This window comes from Ixodes scapularis, unplaced genomic scaffold, assembly GCF_016920785.2.
Source record: "Ixodes scapularis isolate PalLabHiFi unplaced genomic scaffold, ASM1692078v2 PGA_scaffold3__209_contigs__length_174095766, whole genome shotgun sequence".
NCBI lineage: Eukaryota > Metazoa > Arthropoda > Arachnida > Ixodida > Ixodidae > Ixodes > Ixodes scapularis.
The window spans coordinates 124,338,510-124,366,076 of record NW_024609868.1 but is presented as its reverse complement, the minus strand read 5'-3'; the positions used below and the strand labels follow the sequence as shown (position 1 = coordinate 124,366,076).

General features: G+C 46.1%; 1 protein-coding gene across 1 annotated transcript in view; it reads right to left on the bottom strand.

The window, feature by feature from the left end:
* LOC115320225 (zinc metalloproteinase nas-14-like) overlaps window positions 1-2,825 on the bottom strand; it is a 100,071-nt gene extending 97,246 nt beyond the window's left edge. The window contains exon 1 of the mRNA XM_040213241.1: window positions 2,726-2,825. Within this exon, the coding sequence (XP_040069175.1) occupies window positions 2,726-2,825 (100 nt within the window). The remainder of the gene's footprint in view (window positions 1-2,725) is intronic.
* Between the last annotated feature and the right edge of the window lie 24,742 nt (window positions 2,826-27,567).

Sequence of the window (27,567 nt, the reverse complement as noted above, 5' to 3'; positions counted from 1 at the left end):
TATGTGGGTTTGAAAAGCGCTCACGCTGACCTTGTGATAATCTTAGAACCCGGCCAGGAATTGCGAGATTTTGCTGTGCATTTAACTTTCGTGTGACGAAATGGTATACGATTCGTTCAATAACTGATTAGCTTTTTTTTATACAGTTCCGGAGCTCGGAATGTTTGGTTGCAGTCTTTATCATGCACTATTCACCTGGCTGCAGTCTTCCCCAACATGATATTTTTCGGGTTGACAAAGTAACCTGTTGGAAAATAACTACTCTCAAAAATTAAGTTTTTGTTTCTATTTTAATGGTGTCACTTAAGGTAAAAAAAAAACGCTTGCTTTCTAGTTTTATGTTTTAAGCGTAAACCCTGTACAACACTTTGGTTTACATAAGTCGTTGAGTGTGTTGTTTATGTTATTATAAAGTATGCCAACAGGAACATTCGGCTTAATCTAATAAATAGGTTTGTAACGGTGTGAGTCGCTGGTTTTGTCATTCTTTGTAAGATCCATGGGTGCTGGAAAGTGTACAAACGGCCGGCCGAAAAAAGGCAGCAAACTGGACGGCCATCTTCAACAGATCGACTGAATATGGGCCGCTTGTATTGACTTGAGATATCACAAATATAAAGTGAGAAGTTGGATCTGATATCACGGCTGTATTGCCGTGACATTATGTCACGGAAATATAACCGTGACATCTCGGTGCCACGGCAATACAGCCGTGGCACCGAGATCGAACTTGTCACGGCTATCTAGTCGTGACATAATGTCACGGTAATATAACCGTGACACCGAGATCCAACTTTCACCGCTAGAGAACCGTGATATGCTGTCACGGCTATTAAACCGTGGAAAGTTGTATCTAACTTGTCACGGCTATGGGCGGCCCAGTAGCCGGCCCCATCTAAGAGTGCAATAGAACGAAGGTGGAAAGGACGTACAATTCTCTATCGGAGACCTAGTCTTCCGCCGAACCCACCCGCTCAGTGCGCCGATAAAGGATTCCCAGCTTCCCTAGCCAGGCGATGGGAAGGCCCTCTCGTAGTCGCAGCACGCGTTTCGCATTTAGCATACCGACTCTGATGCCGAGATGCAGTTTCTATCACCGGACTTACTACCATTAACGGCTTGCGACCCTTTATTGAACGGGATGCACGTGACGGCTTCTAAATAACAGTCATAGCTCTTCTAATTAACCACGCTTTACGCTTCCGCTCACCCGGAGATATGCTGGGAGCCCAACATAACCCCCCGCGGCCCCAACTCCACAACCGGTCCCGTTCCCTTCATGGCTCGAACATCACACAGCCACGCCAGTGCTCCCGAAGGCCGGCTTTCCACCGGACATTCTGGCGACGCAGTACCCAAAGCGGCGAGGCGGCCACCTGGTGCATAATGGAGCAGAATACACTTGTGGCGTTCGCATCCAGGCCGAACTTGGACCATCAGCCCCAGGTGCCTCACGGACTTGATTCGGCCGCCGTTTCGGGGCCGCATTCTACAAGAGCGGAGCGCCCAAGATGCGCCCTGTGTCTACACGGACGAGGAGAAACCGACGCTGTGTGCTCCTTGCAGAGCGTTCTTTATGGAGTGTTCCTTATCTCCAAGTGCCGGCGCTCACGAGGGGACCTACACATCGAGCACCAGCAACACCATATTGGCAGCGTAATGACATCCATTCGGCCTTTCACGTCCGTGCATGTGGTGGCCGCATTGATTGTTGTTTCCAGATCATGCCCCGAAAGACTGCGCACCCATCCTTCTGACAACGTTTGCATCGACGATGACTAGCCACACTTGCCTCCCCGACCATATCTCTGCACACGCCTCAACCTTCTGGCCACTAGCGAATGTCATGTTTCCAAGTTTCAAATCGACACAGCGATGGCACGACGGAACACCGAAGAAGAGGATAAAATATCTGTCGGTGGTCTCAGCTGGGAGACGACACAGGATGCCCTGTTGAACTACTTCAGCCGCTTCGGCAGAATGGTGGACAGCGTGGTGATGTGCAACAAGAACTGGCGCGTTGGCCCATCTAATCAAACTCCACTAAGCCTTGGACACAGCCCCCCCCTTTAGAAGATAATAAAATCGTCACCAGGCCCTCGGGGCTAGCCGGTGCTCGTGATGAGCGCCCGGCAGAACGAACCTGGTCACCATCAAAGGCGCTTGTCGCTCCTTGGGTTCCCAGTACCCCCCCCCCCCCCCCCCATATATATACATATACACCTTAAATTGTTTAGCACGGTATATCGCAAAATCAAAATAGCTCGAGAGCTGCGCTCTAATTTCGCATTACAGAGACGCACAAATGTCTTCCATTTTGTTCCATTTCACGGTTTGTTCAAGTCGAAAACGGCGAACTGCCCCTCAGATTTCGAGACTTGACTTCACTTTTTGATCATATGAAAGCTATTCCCCATGGAAGCAATACACAACGTTGACTGAACCTTCAGCAAATGAAGGCAGGTAAGAACATTTCAATTCTTTCACAACCACAATGACTTTCGCAGAACGAAAGCCTACGTAGTAGCAAAAGAACATAAAGGAAAAAAAAAAACTTCAGCTTGTTTTTTTTGTTTTTTTGGAGGGGGGGGGGGGGGAGGAGGGGCAGAAATATACTTGCAGTTTGACGCTAACAAACCTAGTACAAAATAGCAAAGTCTGAATATTGATGGTATGAGGTTATGCTGCTTCTCATCGGGCGACATCAAGTAAGAATTACGCTTACCCGTATTGTTGGGATCATAGAAGAATTGGTTGGAGTGAAATGGCCTTGCTGAAACTGTTTGAAGAGCAAAACAACAGAGGCACAAGCACAGCCAGGTCATCGCGACTTGGACCTCTTATCAGATTGTAACCGGTTAGGGCCTTAGCTCCTTAAAGGGACGCCAAACTGTCGGGAGGAGGGAGCTAGTTCGTATCGCTGCTACGTCTTAACAGCCCGATATTGGAGGACGTGGGTGAAAGGTGTCCTTTTATTCATTATTGATACCAATGTGTTAAATGCAGGTCGTTATCACAGAGGCGACAAGGAGGCATTAATTTATCGGTATGGCAATTTGTCTCTTCAATACAAAGGGTGCTAAAGACTTATACGACACTTACAGGGGGAGGTAATGAACGAGGAAAGGTAATACGTCACATCAATATGACACGCGGCCGCATGCCCCCGCTTTAACGATAAACCCCATTCTTGGTTAGTGTGATTCTGAACTAACAGATGGTGATGGATCGCCTTCCGGACTTGTGCACGAACACAATAAATCGCGTGTGGTTGCGCTTCGATACAGTATAGTATTTTTCTTTCTCCTGAAATTGACATCCCTGGCCGTTCCCTTGTTTCTTGATGAGCGAGCGTTCAGTGGAACACACCGATTCTCGTGCAAAGGGAGCGGTTGCCTACGCTATGAGTTCGCGTCTCCAGCAAATGTGGTCAGAACAAAACGTGAAAATCGTCTATAGCTAATGGCGAGGTGCACGCAGGACAATAGAACCGACAAGTCGGAAATTTGAAATTGGCGGTGCGCATGCTTTCATCAGCCCGAAGATCTCGGACGCCAATTACACGTCCTTCAACGTGGTCAAACTCGTACGACGGGTCGACCGCTTTATCGTGCACGCGTGTTTGGCGCTTTATAGATTTCAACGAAAGACGTGATGACGTAATAGACGTGGTTTTCTATAATTCTAGCTTGATGAAATAAATACATCAAGAAGTAAAAACAAACAAACTATTTTATTTTGTTTATGTTTCTCATTTTATGTCACTGCAATTTTTAATTTAACCGTGAGACTAGAAAACACAAAAAAAAATTTAGCTTTAGATGTTCCAGATATTCAGTTTAGTGAACACATAATACAACTGTCACAAAGGACTTAGGCATACAACATAACAAGAGTGGTGCCGATGTTAGAGAAGTACACCAATTATCAAAATTTCATTTAGAACTGAGTGCAGCTGGGACAGGTACAATGACTGCAGCCAACCAATTATTATTATATGGGTAGCTAACACAGAGATTAAGAAATGTAGCAATATTAGTTTGGTGATTTGGGCGGACAAATTAGGGGTGTGCAAAAATTAAAACAAAGTTGCAAGGGGTGGAGGTGATGTTATGTCAAATATTGTGTACGTACGGATGTCGCGCGCGATGATGAAGACTGGAAGAGCGACATATTTTAAACTCTTGAGCGAATGAAAAGCTAAAGCTTGTACACGTACTGCTCAGGCTGTAACGTTTGCATCTCCATGGTCTTTTATTACATTCCGACGTGGTGTAATCTGCGTCTTCTGATTGTTTGCAATAGAACAAATGGAAGCATTCTAACTCTGGGTTGATGAAAATATCCACACGATGAATGTAAAAATTTTCTCGGTCAATAGCTTGCCATAAAGCGCGCTCTGAGTGCGACATTTCGCCACTTGATTTTACACCGTCACAATTGTACATTTACCCACGCGAACGGTCACACGCGGATATTATGTGTTGATTGTGGCACACGCAACTGGTAGTGTAGGTTTTTTTTTAAATCTAATTTGTATCACAGTGTAAACTATAGACGGTTCCACTGTTTACAGACATCACAGTCCACACGTGCTAAACCACAGTCCAGCTAGCGCTTGCGCGCATTTGCGACCAGCCAGAAAGTGCGCATGCATAACACACAAACACAGCAATGAACGTGCCCTCAAACGCTTTATAGAAATGTGTATAATCCAAATAAACATTGATAAACGAGCGTCTGATCACGTCGAAAGTGATTGGCACTGCGTATATGCAGAAGGGAAGCTGTGTTCCACCAAAGGTGGGAGCGAAGCGGAAGCAATACGCGCTTGCATGCTGCCTTGAAAAACCCTTTGACTGCCCAAATGCGTGTGCTTGGCAGGGTCCATAACGCCTCCCCGAAACACGTTTCGTGGACACACGTTTCATTGACATATTACATTAACATAGGTTTCGTCGACACTGGGATGTTTTGTGGAAACTTGTTTTGTAAACACATAGAACTGCGACGTTTCGTCGACAAAGTAATATTTGTTTTTAAGTGGATTGGATTTTTGGCTTCCGATTTGGTTCGCTAGAAGGATGATGTTGTGAGGTTTTATGGCGCAAGGGCAACACGAGGGCCAAAAAGCGCCACGATCCTCTTTAGCTAATTAATATGTAGTATGTTAGTGCGTATGGGTAAAACCAATGTGCTGTGTTTAGCTTATACATAAATGGGTAATGAGTGCAAAGGGCTCCGAAAATTCATGTATATTAGAGAAGTGACTTGAGGCCACTTTTTTGAAGGAATGTGAATAAGTCTTTGAGCGGGACCTGAGGTACAGGACCTCACACCAAACACGGATGAAATGAAATGTTAAATCTTTTCAGTGGTGCTAAAAGTTGTTTAAGGAAAGGTTCGAGCTTCCGGCAAACAAAGAGATGCATTACTGTAGGGTCTGAATAACATGTTTCGCAGGTAGGAAATTCAATGCCCATTAAGGGATGTGAGTGTGTTAAGTGTGTATGTCCAATGCACAGTCGTGTTAACAATACACTGTCATGACGCCAGTGGTGACGATCCCAAGCAGCACATTGTGAATGGGCCATCGCTGGCAAGTGTACTATGGCCACCCAGATTTTCGATGGCCCAAGCTTGGCCAAAGTGCTCGGCAATAGCAGTGTTTTCGTCCTCGTCTGGTGACTTGCCATTCACTTTATGCCAGTCGCTGGCCATTCACTTTAGGCCAGTGACTGGCCATTCACTTTAGGCCAGTGACTGGCCATTCACTTTAGGCCAGTGACTGGCCATTCACCTTTGTCCAGTGGCTGGCCATTCACTTTAGGCCAGAGACTGGCCATTCACCTTTGGCCATGACTGGCCATCCATATTTGGCCAGTGACTGGCCATTCACTTTAGGCCAGTGACTTGCCATTCACCTTTGGCAAGTCACTTTCGGCGAGCCACTGGCCATTCACGTTTGGCCAGCCACTAGCCATTGACTTCCGGCCAGTCACTGGCCGAAAGTGGCTGTAGTTATACACTTATTACATAATTTATCACAGACTGCCAGAAAATTTGGGTGTTCCTCAGAAGACTCAAGAGTTTCGGGAGGTCAAGTTTGAGAACTCAACCCCAGAAACTTTTACATAGTAATGACACGCGAAGCTGCTGCAAGGCTGCTCAATGTTTATTGGACTTTTTGAGTACTAAGTCTTACGCAGTCTTGGGTAGTAACGCGTTACTAGTAACGCGTTACTGTAATTTCGTTACTTTTTTGGTAACTTCTAACTGTAACGAGTTACTTTTTAAAAATGTAACTTGTAACTGTAGTTCTATTACTTTTTCTCAGGTAACGATGAAAGTAACGACGTTACTTTTGTCGTTACTTTCCAGTTTTTTATGAATAATATGTCACTGAACGAGTACAATTTAGCCATTCTTTGCGCTTTCCAAATTGTCTGTTCCGACATTTCGACTGTCAAGTTATTTTTTGCACAGACTTGTGAATACGTTCTTTCTCGCCAGTCAAGACCCGAATATAGCCACGTGTAGATTTGGTGGAAAAAAAAAAGTAGTTATCTTTAGCACGCGCTTGTACTTTGTGACGGAACACTTGCATCTTAATATCTTGAAGAACTATCTCTTCTGCGGTTTTTCTTTTTTCTGTGCAAACGATATTTAATCGGGTGAATCAAACGTGAAACAACAATACGCGCGGACGAATGTTTCGTATTATGATTAGCGCCACTACTCCGGTGTAGTGTCAACAGTCGAGGCAAAATTTACTGCTGTTTGCGCGGGGTTTGTTTCCGGCTTGCCGGGTACAAACTGAAATAAGTCCAAAGACTCTATGAACCTAGCGCAACTGTCAACGAGCCAGCAATGTGCTAGTGCTACCAAGGATATGAATGTTGATAATAACAAAGAAGAACTTCCATGGCCGGCTTACAGAGCGTATTTTGCTGTGGTGGAGGTGGTTACTAACATCTTGACCGCAGAAAACGGCACTCTGTTGCCTCAACGCCTACCCGGCAATCAAAAACCTTTTCCGGCGAAACAACACGGCAATCCCATCCAGCGCGTTAGACGAGCGCCTGTTCAACAAGGGCAGGGACGTGTTCGTTATCAAACCAGGGAAACTTTCAGACACTAATTTCGAGAAGCAACTGCGGCTAAGTTAGAATATGAAGTTTTAAAAAGCACACTTTTTAATTTTATGCAAATAAACTTGGTGAAAAGCGTTTTCTAGTTTTTCCTAATTTTTTTGTGTTACAAAAAAGTAACTGAAAAGTAACGTCGTTCCTTTTTAAAAGTAACTGTAACTGTAACGAGTTACTTTTTTGTTGCGGTAACTGTAACGGTAACTTCGCTACTTTTTTCTTAAAGTAACTAATTGTAACGAATTACTTTTTAGAAGTAACTTACCCAAGACTGGTCTTACGACGCTGGTTACGACCACCATTCCAGTCGTCGTGGGTTCAGGGATGGTATGTTGTCCCACCATTAAGATTCCCCGGTAGTGCAGCAGTAAAAAAATATAAAAAGAAATAACTTTAGGTGAAGGGACAGTGCAACAATAGAGCGTTTTAGTAGATCGTTCCGATACCTCCGATAGCCCCGATAACGATACAATGCACGCGCAAGGGAGGCTATGGCGGAGTATCGGGTATCGTTATCGGAGTCATGGGAGCGATCTACTAAAACTCTCTACTGTTCAGTTACAATATTTTTCACTTTACACAAGCTTACTGGCACTAATGGGAAAGAGAAGCCTTGAGTACACAGTAAAAGTTTTTACACACTTAAGGGTGTAAATCAGTTTGTCCCTGGGCTAACACCCTTATGGCGTTCAGTCAAGCACCCTTCATATAGGGTGCTTGCTAACACCCTTGGTAAAGGGTGCTTGGCATGAAACGGGCACCTGCTGGGGTGGCCCAGTGGATGCTGAGCCACCCCAGCCAATCTGGCGCCGGGAGGGTATCATGCGACGTTTTGGTTATGTGGAGTTCAAGGTCACATGACGCTCTCTCGACGCTGGATTGGCTGGTAGCGTCCGCCGCGCTCGGACGAAGGGTGAAATGAAGTATAGACCCCAGTGAACATTTCATTGGAATGTGTCCAATACACATATCAGAACTTGTAAATTGTACAAAAATCATATATGGTATTGCATATTCTTATATTATTATTACATGATTTACAGCTTATCATGTTCACTGAACACATTTACACTTTTTTCACTTAGAGGGATTGCCACATCACCACATACGAGGCATGTGATAAAGAAATAATGAGTCACACTAAACACAACTCACTTCATGAAGTAATACAAAAGAGCTCCTTGCAAGCCACATTATAACCCCGTGGGCAATTGGGAAGTGCTACGGCACCCCCTTTCTCGAACTCTAAGTGAGCAAGCAGTGGCCCCAAGCGTCGCACTGCACGGCTGAACCATTGTGAACATCATGATCTGCCACAAACGAAGCATGTAAAGCTTTCCTGTTTGGAGATCAAGTGACATGATTTGTTTGTCTCGGAGGATTGCAGGCAACCCACGCTTCGCTTATCACTTGTCTCCTACGCGCATCTGGCTCAACTCACAAATCGCGCATTGTACCAAACGGTCCAACAAGACGGAAAGGAAGGACTCCCCTCATTCTCGAACCCTCGTTCGTGCAACCAGAAACAGCCATTCTCACCCTAGAAGATTAGCCCGTCGCTCAAAACTCGAACAAAAGTTGCTTTCCCCACCCCGTTCAGCCCTAAGCCGACAGTGTTGTGGAAGCTACGTGCTCCTTGGGCCAGCCCACGTGGGCCAGCCACACGCTCGTCACGCCACGGGTACTTCGAACGGCTCGGTTGTAACGCGCTGACGCTATTGACACCACCACAACGCTGCCAGCGCCACCAAGGGCAAAGCTGATAACCACGCCTGCCTTGCTACTCCACGAACGCGGGATTTCTTTTCTGCTTTTGTTTGCGCCGGATATCCCATGACGCATCGCGCTCTCCGTTCGCTTCTCTTCGAGCGCTTGCTCGAGCGCACCGTTTGGAACGAAAAATATAGCCAGTCGTTCAAAATACAAACGTGTGATTATCATTTACGGTTATTATCCCTCATACTTCATTCACTTCCGAACGAAATTTGAATATTTCATTTTTTGTTTCCGTACCCCTTTAAAGAACACAACTGTGATGATGATTTAATGAATGATGATGATGAAATAATTTTGACTAAAGAGAGTGACCACAAGGGTATACTGAAAGAATCAGTAACAATGATGAAACCTAGAAATCTATTAGTGCCTTCCCTGTGTTTTGCCATTGAGTGGAAGAAGTTTCTTGGCCTATATTTTTGTTAGAAACAGGTGTGATCCGTCCGTCTGTTTTTTTTTTAATCTTGATGTTCTGCATATTTTTTTATTTCCTAGGTTGAAAGCTCAAGGCATTCCCTGTTGTTTGTTCAATCACATTTACCCCAATGTTAGTAGGTTGCTTTTTTATGTTTACTGTCCTTGGGTATGTCAGGGGTTGTGAACAGTAAAACGCTGTAAGGCCAAGGAAGGAATTCCCTTTGTAAAGTGGTGGCAAGCAGAAGAGAAATTGTAAAGACTAACTTCATGTCTTCTCCTGCGTTTTCGTTTTTGGGTCGGCTATTCATTTTTGTCCATTAATACTCAGCTGTGTTTGATACTTCTCTGCGTTTGTGTCATCCTTCAGAGAACCCGTCTTTAATAAATTATGTGTTTAGCTAGCTTGCACCCTCCTTTTTGTTTTTGTCCATTAATAAATGACTGTAGGATTCAACTGCAAGCACGGTGTTAATGCATACTAATAAATAGCAGCATACTTTTATTGACTAGTGCTGATGATTGGACTAGTTAGTAGCCAATTATTGAAAAGAAAGCATGAAGAATATGGGAACAGAGGATATGAACACAACACAGCGCTGTGTTGATCTCCTCCTTCTTGTCCGTGCCATTCACATTCCATGTTTTTAATAACACATTTATTAATAATTTTCTGCTTGGTATCATCTGTATAGGGGTTCACTGGAACGACCCATCTGCCATTGCATTCACTTTAGGGCGGCTCCCCCTTCCTCATGGTGCCATCGTTCAGGAAGTGGAAGGCGGGTGTCACTCTCACTCTTGTGGTTCAGTTCCCCAGGTTCCCATAGGTTTCAAGCTGCTAGCCAAACTGAGTCAGGCCTTCCAGCCCTGCAGGAAATGTCAATTCCACTCTTTTAGACGTAGACACCCACATTTTGCGTGTACATGAAAGAAGCTCCAACAGAGAGGAAACAAAATGATTGGCCTTTTTTTAATGCATCTTTTTCTTTTGCTGAGAACATACATAAACGTTACACGCTATTGTACATTCAGTGGTGCGGCTTAATTTAGGAAGAGCACTTTTTTATATATAACTTTTATATAAAGAAAAAACTCAATATAATGGGTCGGGCATAAATGGTTGCTGTGGACAGCCCTATACATTTTCACATTACCTGATATCACCAAAAGAGTAGAGTAGCGTAGGGATGCAATGTACCAATTACGACTTTGTAACCAATTAATAGTGGCATTTATTTGTTTATTACTATTGGCTATTATTCTTTGACAGAAAGAATAACCGGGCGAGTTGGTACGGTGGTAGTCTTTGAACTCCATCAAACATTCAGGTTTGACATTAGTTAATTTTTTCCGCCTTTTTTCATGTTTTGCCTTTTCTAGCTGCTCTGATTTTTGTTATGGCTTTCGCTACTACTGAAAAACGTGACATCTAAACTCCTTTTATTTTTTGCATCACACAATCGTAAACTCAAAAAGTGTGCCGGTTCGGTAAACGCGAACAGACTTAATTTCCGAGGGTGAAACCTCTAAAAACAATGGACAAGTAAAAGAAACAAACACAGGGCGTTGTTTGTCCGTTGTTTTTAGCGCTTTTAAGGCCCGTTCACACTCTTGCGACCTCTTAAACCTACTTCTTAAACCAGAGAACACACTGGCGCCATCTATTGGGAAGCAGTGTAAACTCGGCGGTCCGGCATATTTTGTTTTATTTATCGCGCATTATCCTTTCTTTCTTGGCTCGAAAAACTTTTGTCAATGTTATAAACGAGCCTTTCTATGGTTATTACGCACATTTGACCTCGGAAATCCCGCAAAACCTTCGCCCTTGTGAAATGCAGTTCCAGGGTCACCTCATAGATGGCGCCACAATACCAGTGTGTTCCCTCATTCTAAAAACATTTAAGAAGTTTTAAGAGATCCTGGTCTCTCTCAGTCGTACTCGGTCGTACTCGGTCGCAAGAGTGTGAACGGGCCTTTACCCTCGGAAATATGACGAAGAGACCGCGCGTCTCTACGCACAGGCATTAGCTTATGCAAAAAATCATGCTGCATGCTCGCTCTTCTAACGTTTTTCTCGCTCCCGCTTTATGAAACAAATCGGTGACGAGCGGCTGTTAGGACAAGACGTCAGAACTAGCATGACCTGTGATTAACACTTTGGGACGGCGACTGAATCCTTGAACTGCCGTCGGACGGCACTTGAACGCTCAGCACAAGCGTCGTCGGACGAGCGCCGCACGACGGCGCAAAGAACATGCCCACGGTTCCGCCACGCGGGAATCTTTCTCACACTGCGGAGCGAGCCACAGGTTTTGAAGAAGATACGCTCTTTTCAAATAACGAAATAACACAAGGCAGAAGCATAGTTAGAATCAAGCATAGCTTAGCAAGCGCACGGTGCACGACAATGTTTGAAACAGCAGCCCACTTCGCAGAAACAAAAGAAAGTTGCTAACCGGCGTTTGCACGAGTCGTGCATGGGCGGTTCTGAACTTACGGGCGTTGGCAAGACGCAGCGTCTTCCAGCTCTCAGTCATCGATTGTTATCCTTGAACACGGTATTCCTAAGGAAGATATTTAAAATATCCCCTAAAACGGCTAAAACGTAAAAAAAGGAGATTTCCGAAGCCTCTGAAACTTCAGCAACCATTAAACCGAGCCCAACTGAAGCTGATTGCGATAGCGATGGTCTTGCGCAGTCTTCAAGAGTCTCTTTTCCTTTGTAATTATTGTTATTTTTTTTAGAACAATACTAAGCAAAATATTATTATATTAGTAACAATAAGAATTTCACTAAAATAATAATGTAAAACATTACAAAATGTGAGTAAATCTTAGGTTTTATTTAAACTTTAGGTTGTTTCTTTTTTGTGTAAACCGATACCGAAACTAACTTAAGCAACGTTTCCTTCGTCGTAATTGTGTGTGTGTGTGTGTGTGCATGCGCGTGCGTGTGTTTGGGCGCGCGCGTGTGGATGCGTCCGCGTGCATGCGCGTGTGCGTTTCTGGTTGTGCATCCGTGTGCGTCTGCGCGCGGGCGTGGGTTTGCGCGTGTGCATGCGTCTGTACGTGCGCGCGCGCGTGTATGTGTGCGACTGCGAGCGCGCAAGCGTCTGTTTGTGCGTTCTATTGCACTGCGCCCGCAAGAAGAACAATTGGATGTCCAGGGACACTGTTAAAACAGTAACTTATTGATTATTATTATTATTATTATTATTGTTGTTATTGAAACATAGCCCTGAGACTTCAGACACAGGGCCCAAAACTTTTCTATAGCTGGCTGTAGCTGTATCTATAAATTTTTGAGGCCGACCATGCAAAGCTACAAGGAGTGATAGCCTCCCATTGAATTTCCCATAGACGACCATAGGCCATTTTTTATGGGACGTCTCGAACTGGTTTATTATGCGATTTGCCTCTTTATGTGTGTGAATTTTTGTGCATGTCACCATATTCTCAAATGACTATTTTACTCGGGTTGACATGGTCATGGGACAGGTTCGAGCAGCATGTTATGAATATTTGTCAAACATTTTCACAATATTTTAATTTCATGTTGCCAGATATAAACTCGAGACTAACTGATTTTCTTACTGTACACTTCCATCAATAAATATTTGTAAAGAATGCTAGTATACAGCATTTTACCCTACTTTCCGATTTCTGAGCATGGAGTGATTGGTAAGAAAATTAAATATGAACTCATATATAAAATTTTGTTTCAAACATAAAAATTGTATGCAAAAGAGGCACTTTATTATTAGCTATTTGCATGAATTACAACTGACATTATAAGAAACTAGACTGCTAACAACTGTTGCTTTTCAAGCCGAAATCTTACCTGTACACTATGTACAGAGCCATATATAAGCTTTCCAAAACCATTTCACATTATTTGTTCAGCACCCTCTTCTACACCCTTCTCACATTCTTCACTAAATGTAGGGTGTAACACGAAACAGCACCTTTTTCGGTAAAATTATGAGGTCGTATTCCTAGTTTTTAGCGTGTTAAAAGGGTGTAGCCGAGGGTGTAAGTTGCTACAACACCCCTTTTACACCCTTAAAGGTGTAAAAACTTTTACTGTGTTGTAGGGCCGAGCATCACTGGCGTCAATTACCACGATAGCGTCAATAGCGTCACGGCGTTGCCCACCACCCTCCAACAACCACGTTGTTAACAACAAAACCAGCGTTCTGCACATCTAGGTCGAGATGTTCATTTTCTTTTTCTTTTACGCGTGGTTCGATTTTGAACCTTTTCGTTGCGGTTTTAACCGAAGCTGTTAGCTTTCCTTGGCTCAGGAAATCAGTATCCTAGCACCTATATGAAACATTACTGAGACTAGCTTAAGTTTAATCAATATATGAGAGACGTCTTGTTTAGGCTCTTCCAAAACACAAAGCCTGAAATATCCAATCTTATCCGATTCAAGCACAAGCTGATCGGGGTGCGTGGCTAGCGTGGCGGTTTACTAAGCTGAGTGCATTGATACACCTATAGGTTTTTAAGGTAGAAGGGGGCTTATGGTCGGTATACAGGTACACTGGCTGGGTAACGGAGTGTGCGTCTTCCAGGAAAGGGGAGCATGTGCGCCCGATGCACCCGACTACAACTTTTTTTTCTTCGAGTGCAGTTGGGAAGTAAATATGTGGAGCACTAACCGAAAAATCGCGGATGTGGTATTCGCGCTAAGAGGGCCGCGCAGCGACAGAGCGGTATTGTTAGCGCGAAGATGACGTTGGTGCTGCTTTCGTATTTTATTTTCATAGAACAACGACGGGCACAGTATTTTCCCACTTCTAGTAATGTTCCAAATGAACATATCGCACGACAGTGCTAGTTAAGACAATAGCCTTTCAAGTCTAATGAAAAAAAAAAACAATAAAACGGTGATCGTTTGCTTGCGCTAACAGTGTTCGCGCGATGCACGCACTAATATCCTGCCAACCACTCGCTCATGATGCTTCTCTCGCTGCCCGTCGTTATGCCAAAGTTTCGTCAACGCGATGAAAGTTTAGATTATGAGTGTCCCTGCGGCGAAACTGAAAATCAGCACTTTTGGCCGAACACTTGTCGGCCATGTTTATGTCCACGGCGGCCAAGCTGAGAATCAGCTCTTCTGGCCAAACACTCGCCGGCCGTGTTTATGTTTCCGGCGGCCAAGCTGAAAATCAGCACTGCTGGCCAAACACTTGCCGGCCGTGTTTATGCCTCCGGCGGCCAAGCTGAAAATCAGCACTGCTGGCCAAACACTCGCCGGCCGTGTTTATGTTTCCGGCGGCCAAGCTGAAAATCAGCACTACTGGCCAAACACTTGCCGGCCGTGTTTATGTCTCCGGCGGCCAAGCTGAAAATCAGCACTTGTGGCCAAACACTTGCCGGCCAAACACTTGCCGGCCGTGTTTATGTCCCCAGCGGCCAAGCTGAAAATCACCACTCCTGGCCAAACACCTGCCGGCCGTGTTTATGTCTCCGGCGGCCAAGCTGAAAATGAGCACTTCTGGCCAGGCGCTTGCCGGCAGTGTTTATGTCTCCGGCGGAAGAGCTAAAAACAGCTAGTTTATGGCCGGATCCTTGCCGGCCTTGTTTATGTCTCCGGTGGCCAAGCACTTAAAGTGTCCAAGCTGTCCAGACACTGGCCAACCGTCGGCCGATCGAAATTCACTTTCTGGTGCTGCTTGGGATAGTCCTGAAAGTTATCTGTAGTAGGGTGAAGAGTATGAAGTTTGTTACCTTCACATTCCTGCTATTGCCGCCACCATTTTGTTGCGACACTCTTGGACATCTCATGGCGAATGTCATTTAAGGGCAAAGGCATGTGTGTTCTGTCTACGAACGGACCATGTCGGGCAGTTTTGTCGGCAAGCTCATTTCCGGCGATGCCACTATGCCCAGGAACCCAGAGGAACTGAACATGTCCACCTACTGACTCGATTTCTCGTAACAGCGCAAGAATATCTGCAATAAACGGGTGTTTCTTAGGCACAGATACACATTAGTGCACCTAAAGAGTCGGAGCACATGAGAGATTTCTTGATCCGGAGCTTTCTGATGTGCTTAAGCGCGGCAACAATCGCATACAATTCCGATGTGAAGACAGATGCTATTGGAGACAACTGGAAAACATTTCTGCTGGTCCCAGAAACAAAGGCTGCTCCAACAAAATTTCCCATTTCGGAACCATCAGTGTAAAATGCCCGGTAGTCCTTGAACTCTTTAAGAATTTCTAAGAAACACTGTTGGTACACTAAAGACGCAGTATATGGCTTTTGGAATTTAGTTTACCGCAGATGCTTGGGTCATACCAAGGGGGGAGTGGTGGACGGAAAATGCAACCTCGCTTATAGAAACCCTAGTGTCTGACAAAACTTGCTGCACACGATTTCCAAATGGTTGGGCGACCTGATGGGCGTCGAGCAAACAGCTCAGTGAAATATAAGGCTAGGACATGAGTGTAGGCTGGATCGTCCTTGTACGTTGAAAGTCAACCTGCATAAAATAGACCTAGCAATTCTCTCCTAAGACTTAGGGGCTGTTCATCAGCTGTTATGTATAGGCACCCACTGGCGATGTCCAAAAAGCTCATGTGCACAAACAAATTGCCTGGTGATGAATAGGATCAGCTGTCGAATTGTGCTTTGTCTAGCCGATCCGTGAACAAAGCTACCATAATCCAGTTTCGAACGCTCTGTAGCTCAGCAAATATGCAAAAAAGATTCAACCTATCCTCTTCAAGATGGGTGGCGAGCACTTTAAGAATATTTTGTTTTTTAGGCAGTTTTTGCGAAGACAGGCAATATGCTCTCCAAATGTTAGTTTCCGGTCAAACATGACTCCCAGAAAATTTTGAGAGCTTTTACAAGCTAGTTGTGTTCCATTTAGTGACAGTTCAAGATTGGGGTACAGTCCACGTTTCCGCGTAAAGTGTACAATGGCACTTTTTTCTGCTGAGAACTGAAATCCGTTTCGAAAACACCACTTCCCGGTTTGTTTATGCAAAGCTGAAGTTGTCGCTCGAAAACTCGAAAAGATGAATACCTGATAGAAATTTTAAGGTCATCGGCATATAAAGAGTGCTTGATGGGGCGGGAAATTTCACGGGAGAGTGAATTTATTTGAACCAAAAATAATGTAACACTTAAGATGCACCCCTGCGGAACTCCCGTTTCCTGCATAAACTCGTCCGAAAGGATAGCTCCCCGGCGCAACTGAAAAGTGCGATCTGTTAAGAAGTTCTTAATGAACATCATCATGTTACCATTAAAACCCATTGACACCAGGTTACTAAAAATACCATGCCTCCGTGTTGTATCATATGCCTTAGCAAGATCAAAGAAAACTGCCACCAGATGTTCAGCCTCACAAAGGCCTAACCTCCATCTTCAGAGACACGAGATGATCAAGGGCGGAGTGGTTTTTGCGCAAACCACACTGAGCTCGTGATCTTAAGTTTTTTGCCGCCAGGCAAAAAACAAGCCTTGAATTTATCATGCGTTCTAGCACATTGCAGAGGCAGCTGGTGAGAGCTATTGGTCTGTAGTTCTGAGGATTTGCGCGATCTTTGCCTGGCTTTGAAATGGCTATAACGATTCATTTCCTCCAGGATGTTGGGAACACCCCTTTCCCATATTCTGTTGTAGAACTTCAGAAGAGCAAGTTTGGAGTCATGGGATAAGTTAGAAATAATTTTATAGTGTATGTTGTCTAAGCCAACTGCGAAATTCCGGCAATGCAGGGTCGATAACTCTAGCTCTCGAAAAGATAAAGGTTTGCTCCAAGGTTTCTCTGTACTGAGTTTTATTGGCAGTGATTTTTTTTTCTACTTGCGTGCAGTAAGCTAGAAAAGTTTTTTGATATGAAGACTTGCTGGATACTACTGAGAAAGTATGTCCCAACAGATTTGCCTGGTCTATGGGAGAGCACACTTGAACGGTTCCATTTTGGAAAAAAGAAAGTCGGGTATCATTATATAAGCCCTCAATCTTCCGGACTTTGTCCCAGATTTTTTTTACTGATGTGTCCTGGGTAGCGCCCAAGGTGTACTTGCACCAGGAGTTTTTCTTGTGGCTTCAGATTATGCGGCGGAGCTCAGCTTTTCTTCTTTTAAGTGCAATCAGTCACTCAGAAGTGGGATACCTCTTGAACTTTCCCCAATACTTATTTTTGTTTTTGTTGCTTTCTGTACATTCTGGAGACCCCCATGGTTTCGGTATTTTGGGAACCGTGATGATGTTTTTGGGATTGAAACTATTGCTGCGTCAATTACGACAGTTGTCAAAGCAGACCTGGCCTCACCCCTCATCGATATTAAGTGCGGTGAAGCCATCCTCAGAAATCTGGTTCTGTTCACTGAATTTTGTTCAGTCGGCCTTCTCAATGACCCACCGGGGCACTCTTTTCGAAACACAAGGAGTAGCGCACGAGTGTTGGATGACAGTGGGGAAGTGATCACTGTTACATGGGTTTTGGTGAACACGCCAGGAAAATTTCGTAAAAAGAGAAGTTGAACAAAATGATAAGTCTGTGGCAGGGTATTTCACAGTCAAGCTTAGGGTAATATGCGTAGGAGACTTGTCATTTAAAAGATTCACTGAATTTTTTAGCAAGAAATTTTCCACCACTTTGCCTCTAGAGTCGTCCATTTGAATCCCCCATAGTCTATTGTGAGCACTGAAGTCTCCAGGAAGCAGGCAAGGGCTTGGGAGTTCACTTACAAGCTGTTCTAAATCCGTCAGCGTGATCTGTTCATTGGGTGGAAGATAAAGAGAGCATAAAGTTACCATGATACCGATGTAAATACGTGCAGCAACTGCTTCCAAGTTGGAGGTTAAAGGAATCTGCTCTGAAGGACACGATGGTTGCACAATGAGAGGCGCTTCTCCACCTCTCACATCTGGAGGACGGTCTTTGCGATATTCTGCGCATCTGTCAAATCTGAACGAGGCCGACTCGGAAAGGAAGGTTTCCTGAAGACAGGTCACCTCTGGGTCTAGGGCCAGATCCTTTAAATCATCAATGTTTGAGCGTGATCTTTTGCAGTTTGTGGTGGCTGTCGCCACACTGCTCCGGCAGAGGGCAAGATGCCCGACGGCAACCCCACGCGGTGGCAGGGCGCAGCGGGGGGGCGGGAGGCGCAGGGGCATTTGGCATTGGGGTGGAGAGAGAGAGAATAAACAAGACTTAAGGAACCCTTTCTTGTGACTACGTGTTCTTCTGGGGTGGACCGCACGGACGAGAACCCGGGGCTTCCAAGGTGTGGGCAGGGAAACTTACATTGGCGACCAACGTGAGGCCTCGTCCGTGCGGTCCACCCCGGAAGAACACGTAGTCACAAGGAAGGGCTCCTTACGTCTTGTTTATTCTCCCTCTCCACCCCGAATGCTCCTGCGCCTCCCCCCCCCCCCCCCCCCCCCCCCCCACCCAGCTGCGTCCTGCCGTTGTGTGGCGCTGCCGCCGGGCACCTTGTCCTCTGCCGGAGCAGTGTGGCGGCAGCCACCACAATCCTCCCTCCTTCTGGGGGAGCCCGGGCCCAGGTCCAGCTGGTCCAGGAGCAGCGCGGGGTCCGGCTCGTTTTCCGCGCCCCGAAGTGCCCCTGTGCGAATACGGCGCAGAATCACCAGCGCAGCCGCGGCGTCGTCCTCCGTAAGCGGGCGAAACGCTCACGCGGAACGCGTGTACAATTAAGGGGGCGTGGCGCCGCTCAACGATAATCCTGACCGAAATAGTCACTAAAACGACGTTTGGTTTGTTTCTTTAAACGACAGTTATGAGCTGCCTGTACCCTTGCTCGTTCGTGTGGCCGACTCCGGAAGGTAAGTGGGGTTTTTTCCAGTTTGTCTCGGGTTTGCATGTGCTCGGTTGTTTGAAGGTGTCTGGAACTCACAAGTTCCACTGCACAATATTCACTGGCGTTATGCTACGGTGGTCCTGTTATGCGGGGGCTCTGTTTCTTTTTTTATTGCTTATCAACTTCCATAAGAGTAGCCTGATCTGCAGGATCAGTGCAGGATTCAGCCATTCCTCCTTGTACACCACGGGGTTCATGATGTGAGCAGGATGCACCAAGATTACACTCGGACGCATCCAGAGCATTTGATTGAGGTGTACTGGGTTGTTTTTTATGTAGTTCGGGAAGGTTGAGCACAGCCTTTTGGGAGCGTCCAAATGAAGGTGACTTGTTAGATTTCAGCTTCTCCTGAAGCTTGGCGTTGAGAGTGGCCGATGTCCTGGCAGTGCTCTCAGAGTGATGAGAAGAATGGGATGTAGAGCCCCAAGGTGGCCTTCAAAGCGCGCTGTCTGGGTTGCGAGAGACTACCGAAACACAGCGGCGTGTCGGTTCTTTGCGTCAGGGGAGCCTGTAAGGGCGTGTTATCAATCCTTGGTCTTATAAGGAGAGCAGGGTTAGGAGGGGCCACCATATCCTGAGCGGAATATTTTGTACTCACAGAGGTTTTTGGCGGAGCAGCCCCCCTGGCTGCCGCCCAGCATACGTGACTTCTTGCAGGAAGGAGAGACGCTTATGTGCCTCCTGGTAAGTCAAATTTTCCTTTGTCTTTAGAGTTAATATTTCCTTTTCCTGTTTTAAATTAGGGCACGAACAAGAGTATGCCGGGCGAGGTCCTCGGCAATTCACGCAGGTGTGTGAGTCACTAGAACAGTTGTCTGTGGGATGATCGTTGCTTTTACATTTGGCACATGTCATTTTTCCTCTGCACGTGGTTAACCCATGGCCAAAACGTTGGCAGCGGAAGCAACGCCTTGGATTGGGGATGTAGGGCCTCACTTTGCAGTTAAGGTAGCCGGCCTTGTCTGCGGGGGGGGGGGGGGGGGGGGGGAGTCTTTTTGAGTTGAACGTCAAAACTATATGTTTAGTGCCATTTTCCTGGCCTTCACGACGAAGAGTGATGCGTCGCACAGCGATGACACCCTGATCTTTAAGACCTTCAAGGATCTCTTTGTCCGGGCTTCCAAGTAGATCATCCTCGGAGATGACGGCCTGCGTGCTGTTGAGGGAGCGGTGAATGGTCACAGAAACGGCATAGTCTTGGATTTTGCTGAGGGCAAGTAGTGCAGTAGTCTGCTCTGCGGTATGAACTTCAACAAGGAGGTCACCTAAAAAAAGTTTCTTTGCTTTGAAATTTTTTTTTTCAATCACCATCTCCAACGTCTTCGCGACTAGGGAAGGGGAAAGTTTTGCGAGCGGTTTGTCCTCGTTGTCCGAGTGCATGACCAAAAATTTTGGAAAAGTTTCCGGCGCCGTGGTATGGTTCTTTAGAAGTTTGTCCTCGGTGCGGGCCCTTTTTAGGGCCCGATCAGAGTTTTTGCTTAGCTTGGGACCCATAAAGATGGGAAGGAAATTCAGTGTCCGGTTGCACCGGCCACCACGGAGCCCAACAAGGGGGTGGGTGATGTGCCAAAGCAAGAAAGGATTGGCTGACAAAATTACTCTACCAGTGCTGCCCGGGCACTGGTAGAGTAGTGTGGTTGCAGGGACAGGACGTGTGGTTGCAGGGACAGGACGTGTTTCCACTCAAGATTAGACCTTGCCGCCTAAGAAGGTGAAAAACGAAGGAAGAGAGTGTAGAAGAAAAAGAAAAGAGGTGAAAGGAAAAGTCAAAGAACGAAGAAGAGGGTAGAAGAGGCGACTGACTGGATCATCCTGGTCGGGCCAAGCGAGGACACCCTCATACGAGAAGCAGGGGCCAAAGCGGTGTATTGCCTCGCCCGGCGGGCCCCGAAGGGTCCCAACGTACCCTGGCCTCAGCTGAACAGCCAGGGTCCCTTTTTTCCTGGACACGGGTTAAGCCACGCACAGCCAGATGTGGGTGGGCGAATTCACATGGCTCGGGGTTCGTAGTGACACCACTCACCAAGCACCTACTAAAGTAGGCGCCCCCTGCGTGCGGGTATGGTGGCCCACGTGGCTGGGGTCCGTGGTGATGCTACTCACCTAGCACCTAAGGTGCAGGCGCCCCCTGCGGAGCTCAGGGTCCGTGGAAACGCCACTCTCCAAACACCTGCTTTCACAGTTGCCCTCTGCGGGGTCGCTGGAAGGATACCGGAACTAAAGCGAACACACTCAGGCGACTCCAACGAGATAAAAACAAATTCACGAGTTTTAATCCTGGGCTTACGAACACTCCATGCTACGCGTGGAAACCCTTCACCTCGCTCAGGGAAACTTCAATATAATCTCAGGCCCGAGCTTGCACCAGCCTTCATAGGAACCGCCAAGGATCCGCCCAGTATAGGCCCATCCGGGTGCCGGCGATAAAGGCGATGTGCGCGGAGAGAGGTTTTTGACGGTGTGTCGATGAAGCAATCGCGGGAACATTTCGATGAAACGAACTGTTGATGGAGCGTCGCATGGGTCACGAAACAATCTGTCGATGATACGTCGTTCGAAAAACTGATGGCCCCCGCTCGGCAGGCCCGTTCAAAGCGCGGAACACGCTCTTGTAGCTTTTGTTGTGCTCAAATGCCCACGAAACATCGAAATATCATCACCACCATGAATATTGTGTAAAAGTTTGTCTGTACTTGCCTTACCTTCCTTCTTCAAGGAGGGGCTGCAGTGAAGGATACTAGCGCGAGCGACTAGTCCTAGCAGAGGGCCCCCGATGTACTCAATTTCACTGTAACTTTACGAACTGTGGAGGCTATATGGCTCTGCAACCTAATAAGAGCGTCGGAGTGAGGCACGTAACCCGACGTTACGGGAACATTTGTGTCTCCACGCCAAATGCGAGGCGCGGAGCCCGGAGGATCCGGCTGTCGTCTGCTAGGAAGAGTTGTCTGCTCCGAAACCGACATACTTCGGATAAACGTCCACCGAGGCAACATATCCGTCCGTTAGAATATCGAGCACTTCGCGAACAGTTCATGGTACAACCGTATGCTCAATTTAGCGGCGAATCTGTGACGGGTTCAAACTAGAGTGCCTTCATGTTCGAAGCAGGACATGAAGGCACCTTAGTGCAAACCAGGGCACAGTGCGATGATTTGAACGGAAGCGACCGATTACACGGTTAAGATCGCCGGCGATCGCCAATGGCCACAGTGCTACAAGGCGAAAAAAATAAGCGGATACGTACGTGGCGTCTCTTCTTTTGGTTTAAACGGACACTGACACCCCCCAAAAATCTTTTTTTCATTTTTTTTTGCCAGGCGCTTCGATATAGTGTCGGAGGAGTACCCAATTAATATTTTGCAACAGAGTAGCGTATATTTTTAATAAAGCCGAGAGACGCCACTGCTCGAAACCGAAACCGAAGCCCGCGCACGGAGGTCGGAGTAGTAGAGAGGAGAGGGTGAGTGTTGGGGAAGTCACGTCGCTACACCCGACCGTGCGCTCTCTTCTTCTTTTCCCTCTGCATTGATAACGACATCCGTGGCGGCGTAGTGGAAATGTTTGCCGTGCGATTCTTTTGCAGTTACGTTTGTTCCGCTCACTGTTTTGTACTTCAAGATGAGTTGTTTTGTACATTGAGGTGTTGGTAATGAGTAGTGAGTGCCCGTGGTGAATTTCCGTGATCGGTTCCGAAAGAAATACACCCAAGATGTTGCGTGAAGAGCTGGCTCACATGTCCTGCGTGCGAAAAAAAGTGGCATTGTGCGACAGGGTTTCCGAAAAATCAACGGGATCGGGACAATGGCTGGCTGCAATTCCTGTAGAACATTTACGGGTACCTCGGAAAGCGGACGCTACCCGATTCATATGCTCCTTGCATTTTGTGGAAGGTGATTACATTGAGTTCGCTGGTGTCAAAAAGGAAATCCCATACCATTTAGTTCAGCGACGTTTCGTCCACAACATTTGTTTGTTATTTTTTGTTTCTTTCTTCAGTGATATTTGTAGAAAAAAAGAAATATAAAATCATAGAATCTCTGAAAAAAAAAAGTCCGGTTTCACTGGGGATCGAACCCGGTCCTGCTGCGTGTGAAATGGACGTCTTTCCACTGAACTCCCGCCTCAGTAATAATACAGCCGGTAAACTGTAAAGGGCCACCCACACTAGCGAGAAAACGCGCGTGGCATACCGATCGCGGGAAGACGCGTCCCGCATCCTGAAGACCACACTAGATAGAGTTCTGCCGCCGCGAATGTCACGTGAATGCACAGGAGGCCTCGCGCACTCTTGAAGCATTCCTCGCGGCAGGAAAATCTTCCCGCTCAACCGATTTTGCGGAACACGTTTTCAACGCGATCGGCGCGCCGCGCGCATTTTCTCGCTAGAGTGGGCGGCCCATTGGTTGGAACGTTTGCTGCCGATTTTCCTCCAGCAAAAGCACTTCACGGTCGAAGTCGAAGCACCCCGCATTGGCGACATTCGCACCTAGTAAAAAATCGTACGCGTGCATATTCAACTCGAAGCACTCACTTCGTGCGGTGCTTGATGTTTGCGCGAGCGATGCCTTCAGCCACGAGAAGGGAGCGACGGCTCGGCGACGTCTTCGTGCAAATCGGCTTGGTGGTCCGGCGTGTTGTACGGGATGACTACCAACTCTTTTGATCAGTCCTAAATTTCTATTTTAAAGGCAGACAGAATTCGCCGGCACCGCGAACGACAGTTCTGAAGTAGAGGTCCCACGCCCGTCGTCCGCTGCCATCGCCGTCCCCGCGAGTCCCACGATACACGAAACGACGCACGCATAGAATGCTTACGGTTCTCTGTGCAACTTTTTTTTTTTTCAATCAACGTATTTGCAGTTTTTTAGAATAAAAAAAAAAGTTTTCACATTTTATATTTTTTTATATTTTAAATATTGAGTGAGTGCCTTCAGTGACCAACGACTTTGATAAAATTTGGTGGTCGCGTCGAAACCTTAGAAAACGGCCCGTGACCACGGAAAAGAAAGTGAGCGAGACTAGAGCCGGCCAGTTCTTGATCGGTGGTTTTCGGGCGGAAAGAAACCGAATTTCGAGCCGCAAATTGAGTTCTGGGTAGTTGGGCTCTCATATGTCATGTACAACTAAAAACCTCGGCGAGCATAAATACCCTGTCAGTGTCCCTTTAAATACATTTGAAACTCATAAATTTGTGCCCATTTATTTTTTATTCTTCATATCTTCTCGTTATAGATAGAATCACGCGAGTTTAGTTGTAGTTAAAAGAAAAAGAACCAAGAACAACTTTTTGTCGCGGAGGGCTCTATTGCTGTGGCGGTAACGAGGCTCCGTTGGCCTCGAACCTGTGTTGTTATCACGTGCCTCGCTCCGGCGCCTTTATTGAATAGCGGAGCTGCAGCCTCCACAGTTCGCCAAGTCGTCGTGAAACGGAGTATACACAAAAGAAACGAAGATGTCGTCCTGGCAACCGTGGTAACCGAATCAAAGAGTTGAAGGGTCGGTTTTACTTGCGATCAACCCATCACAGATGGAGAAAACAAGGAATATAACTCTTGTTGGCTCGTGTTTGCTCTTTCCTGCTATTATTGGATTCGTTGCCAAGTGGTGCTTAAAGCGCACAATGCACGAGTTTCTTTTAGTGATTCTGCGCTGTTAATTCCTCGTAGTGAACAAGACCGACGAACAAGCGTGCGTTGGAAACTGCCCAGTATCCCGAAACTTGTCGTTTTTGTGAACTTGTGGTTATACTTTATCTTCAGATGTTTGTGCATGGTAGAGAATAAAAATCAAACTGGTTTCAATCGTGGTTTTAAGCTGAATTTTGACCGTGATTTGTAGGACTGTAGTTTTACTGCCATAATTTATGTAACACGTTTTCTAAAAAAAAAAAAAATTCCAGAAATTTTTGTAATGTATTTATTGTTTGTGATTTAGTCATTTTCCTGCGCATTTGTTTTTGTATTTAATTAAAATTATAGACAAACAAGGGAAATAGATATCAGGCTGAACACGAGCAAAATACTATATTCTTCTGAGCAAATCGGAAAGGCGCTTTGTTTTTAACTTCCCCTTCATTCGCTCAGTTCTCTGGCATCCTGCAAGAAGATGGAAACGCGAAGAAAGTAAACAAACACAAGAAGTATGCAAGTATGCGTCCGCACACAAATCGGTGAGGAGAGAAAGAGAAAAAGAGTGAGAAACCCCAAAGTAATACAGACAGTTACAAAGATACACACTGAGTTATAAATCTAAGGTATACGTTGCATTGGTATGTCCTACACAAGCTTGCTGCTTAATTTTCGAGACCATACCACCACCTTACGCTCTCTAGACCTAAATGAAAAAGCCATAGTTGTTGGGCAACTAGCCGACTGTGCGCGATCGAGTTCAAAGGAAGACATAATTATTTTAATGTAAAGTTACTAAAATCGTATAACGATAATTTAGGTCAAAGAAATCCCACTTAAATCAAATAAATTGGGTTTGTGTGCCTTTTTATTCAAGGTGTCCCCCCCCCCCCCCCCTTTTCCTGTGAAGTACGACTGTGAGTTCACGACTTTATAAGGTTCTTCACTAGAGAAAGAAATTATTCACTGAGCTAAAACACGTAACGTTCCCGTACCCCTGTTAACACGGCACACAATTTGTGATATAAAATGCATAAACTAATTTCGGGGAAATTCCCAAGGTGGAATAGATATAGGAATGAATAAATTTACTTATACTTGAAATGGAGCACAATCCTCGCCTTCTATGCGACTTGTCACTGCTGAACAGTGTCCTCCTTAACATGAAGTACTCGTTGTACTTCATGTTAAGGTCAGGGGAGTGTGGTTGAAGTGCGAACGAGTCCCGGTTCGAATGAAAGGCTCGGGCTGTGGCGTTTGCTGCCTCGTTTCCCTCGACACCCGCGTGACCTAATGCCCAGACGATATTCATGCTCGTAAACTGCACCTTGGAGAGAATTCTCGCCGCCTGTTCGCCTATTTCAAGCGGTCCCAACTATTTTGAGAGATCAATTATTACAGAGAGTTTTCCACTGCTCGATCGGGGTGACATGGTGTAAGGGCCGCGTTTGCTGTACAAGCTGCTACGAGTTGACGAGCGTGTTGGTCGACTGCAAGCGTCTCAGCGTTTCCGCCTACTCTCCTCCTCGTCACGCAACACAGAGCATGCACCCTTGCGAGCAATCTTAGCCTGTAGCGTCCGCCATTAAATGCAAACGCTCTCCATGGTTTGAGATTTACCCTCTCTATAATCAAGGCTCTCAAAATTTTTATCGCGTCTCGCGCCTGCTTTTTATCATTGCGGGCGTACGGCGCCCGTGCACACATACACTCCTAGACACCATACTATACCAGAAGCTCCGCCTTTGTTCGCTGCTTGTCGTACTCTGTTGCCAAGTGTCCCTTGTTGAAGCACACACCACTGAGCGCAGAAAAGAGACTAAAATAACTTTTAATCGTACAGGTGTTGTCTTCTTGCGGGAAAGAGCAGAACCAATGAAATAAAATGCCTAAACCTGTAGCAAGAAAAAAAATCTTAAGTTTTAAAGCGCTTATCAGAATGCACCAGAGACCACATGGCCATTGCATCAACGATGGCTGCGCTCGCGGCAGCTCTGGCTTCCATGACACGCTGGAGCAGAGCCTACAATCGTTATGAACTCTGCTCACATGCTGCCTCCTACAATATTTGATGTTACGATTCTGTGTAGATACCTCCTCCTGCCTTCCGAAACAGTAAGCGCGTCGCTAACGCTGGCCGTCGGCGATGCAGCAGACGCTGCCATATTGTTCTCGCGCAACGCAATGACGTCCACCTAGCGCCCTCCAACTTGGCGGAAACGTTACGCGGCGCCAGCATCGCTCAAAATGGCAGCACATAGGAGCCGTTCTTGCAAACGTGTATAGGTGATGATGAATTGCCTCCATCCCCCCTCCCCCTTTCTGGTCACGTGACAGAATAATTCAATTTTCTCAAAATTTTCAAGATTCCTCATCAACGAAACGACTGTTCGTCTTCCAAACTATTGAAACAATCACTCCTAGATACTGAATTTTAGGCACTACAGGACTTTGAAGATAAGGGTCGCTCCAATTGTTTCTTCACATTTTAATATCACTTGTTTGAATTGGAAACACCAAGAACAGTGTATGTTACGTGGCTTGCTTAAACTTGTGGAAAGCACTTCTGCCAAGAACATAAGAGACACGCTTCCTTGGCATTGTCGGCTTGAAGAAAGACGCGTATGAAGCCATGTATGACCTTGATTTGATATGAATAATTTCTGGAATAATATGAGGATACTCTTGTCACCGTGTCTCAAACGTTTCAAGAGGGCGTGATATAACAGTAAAAAAAATAATCTAA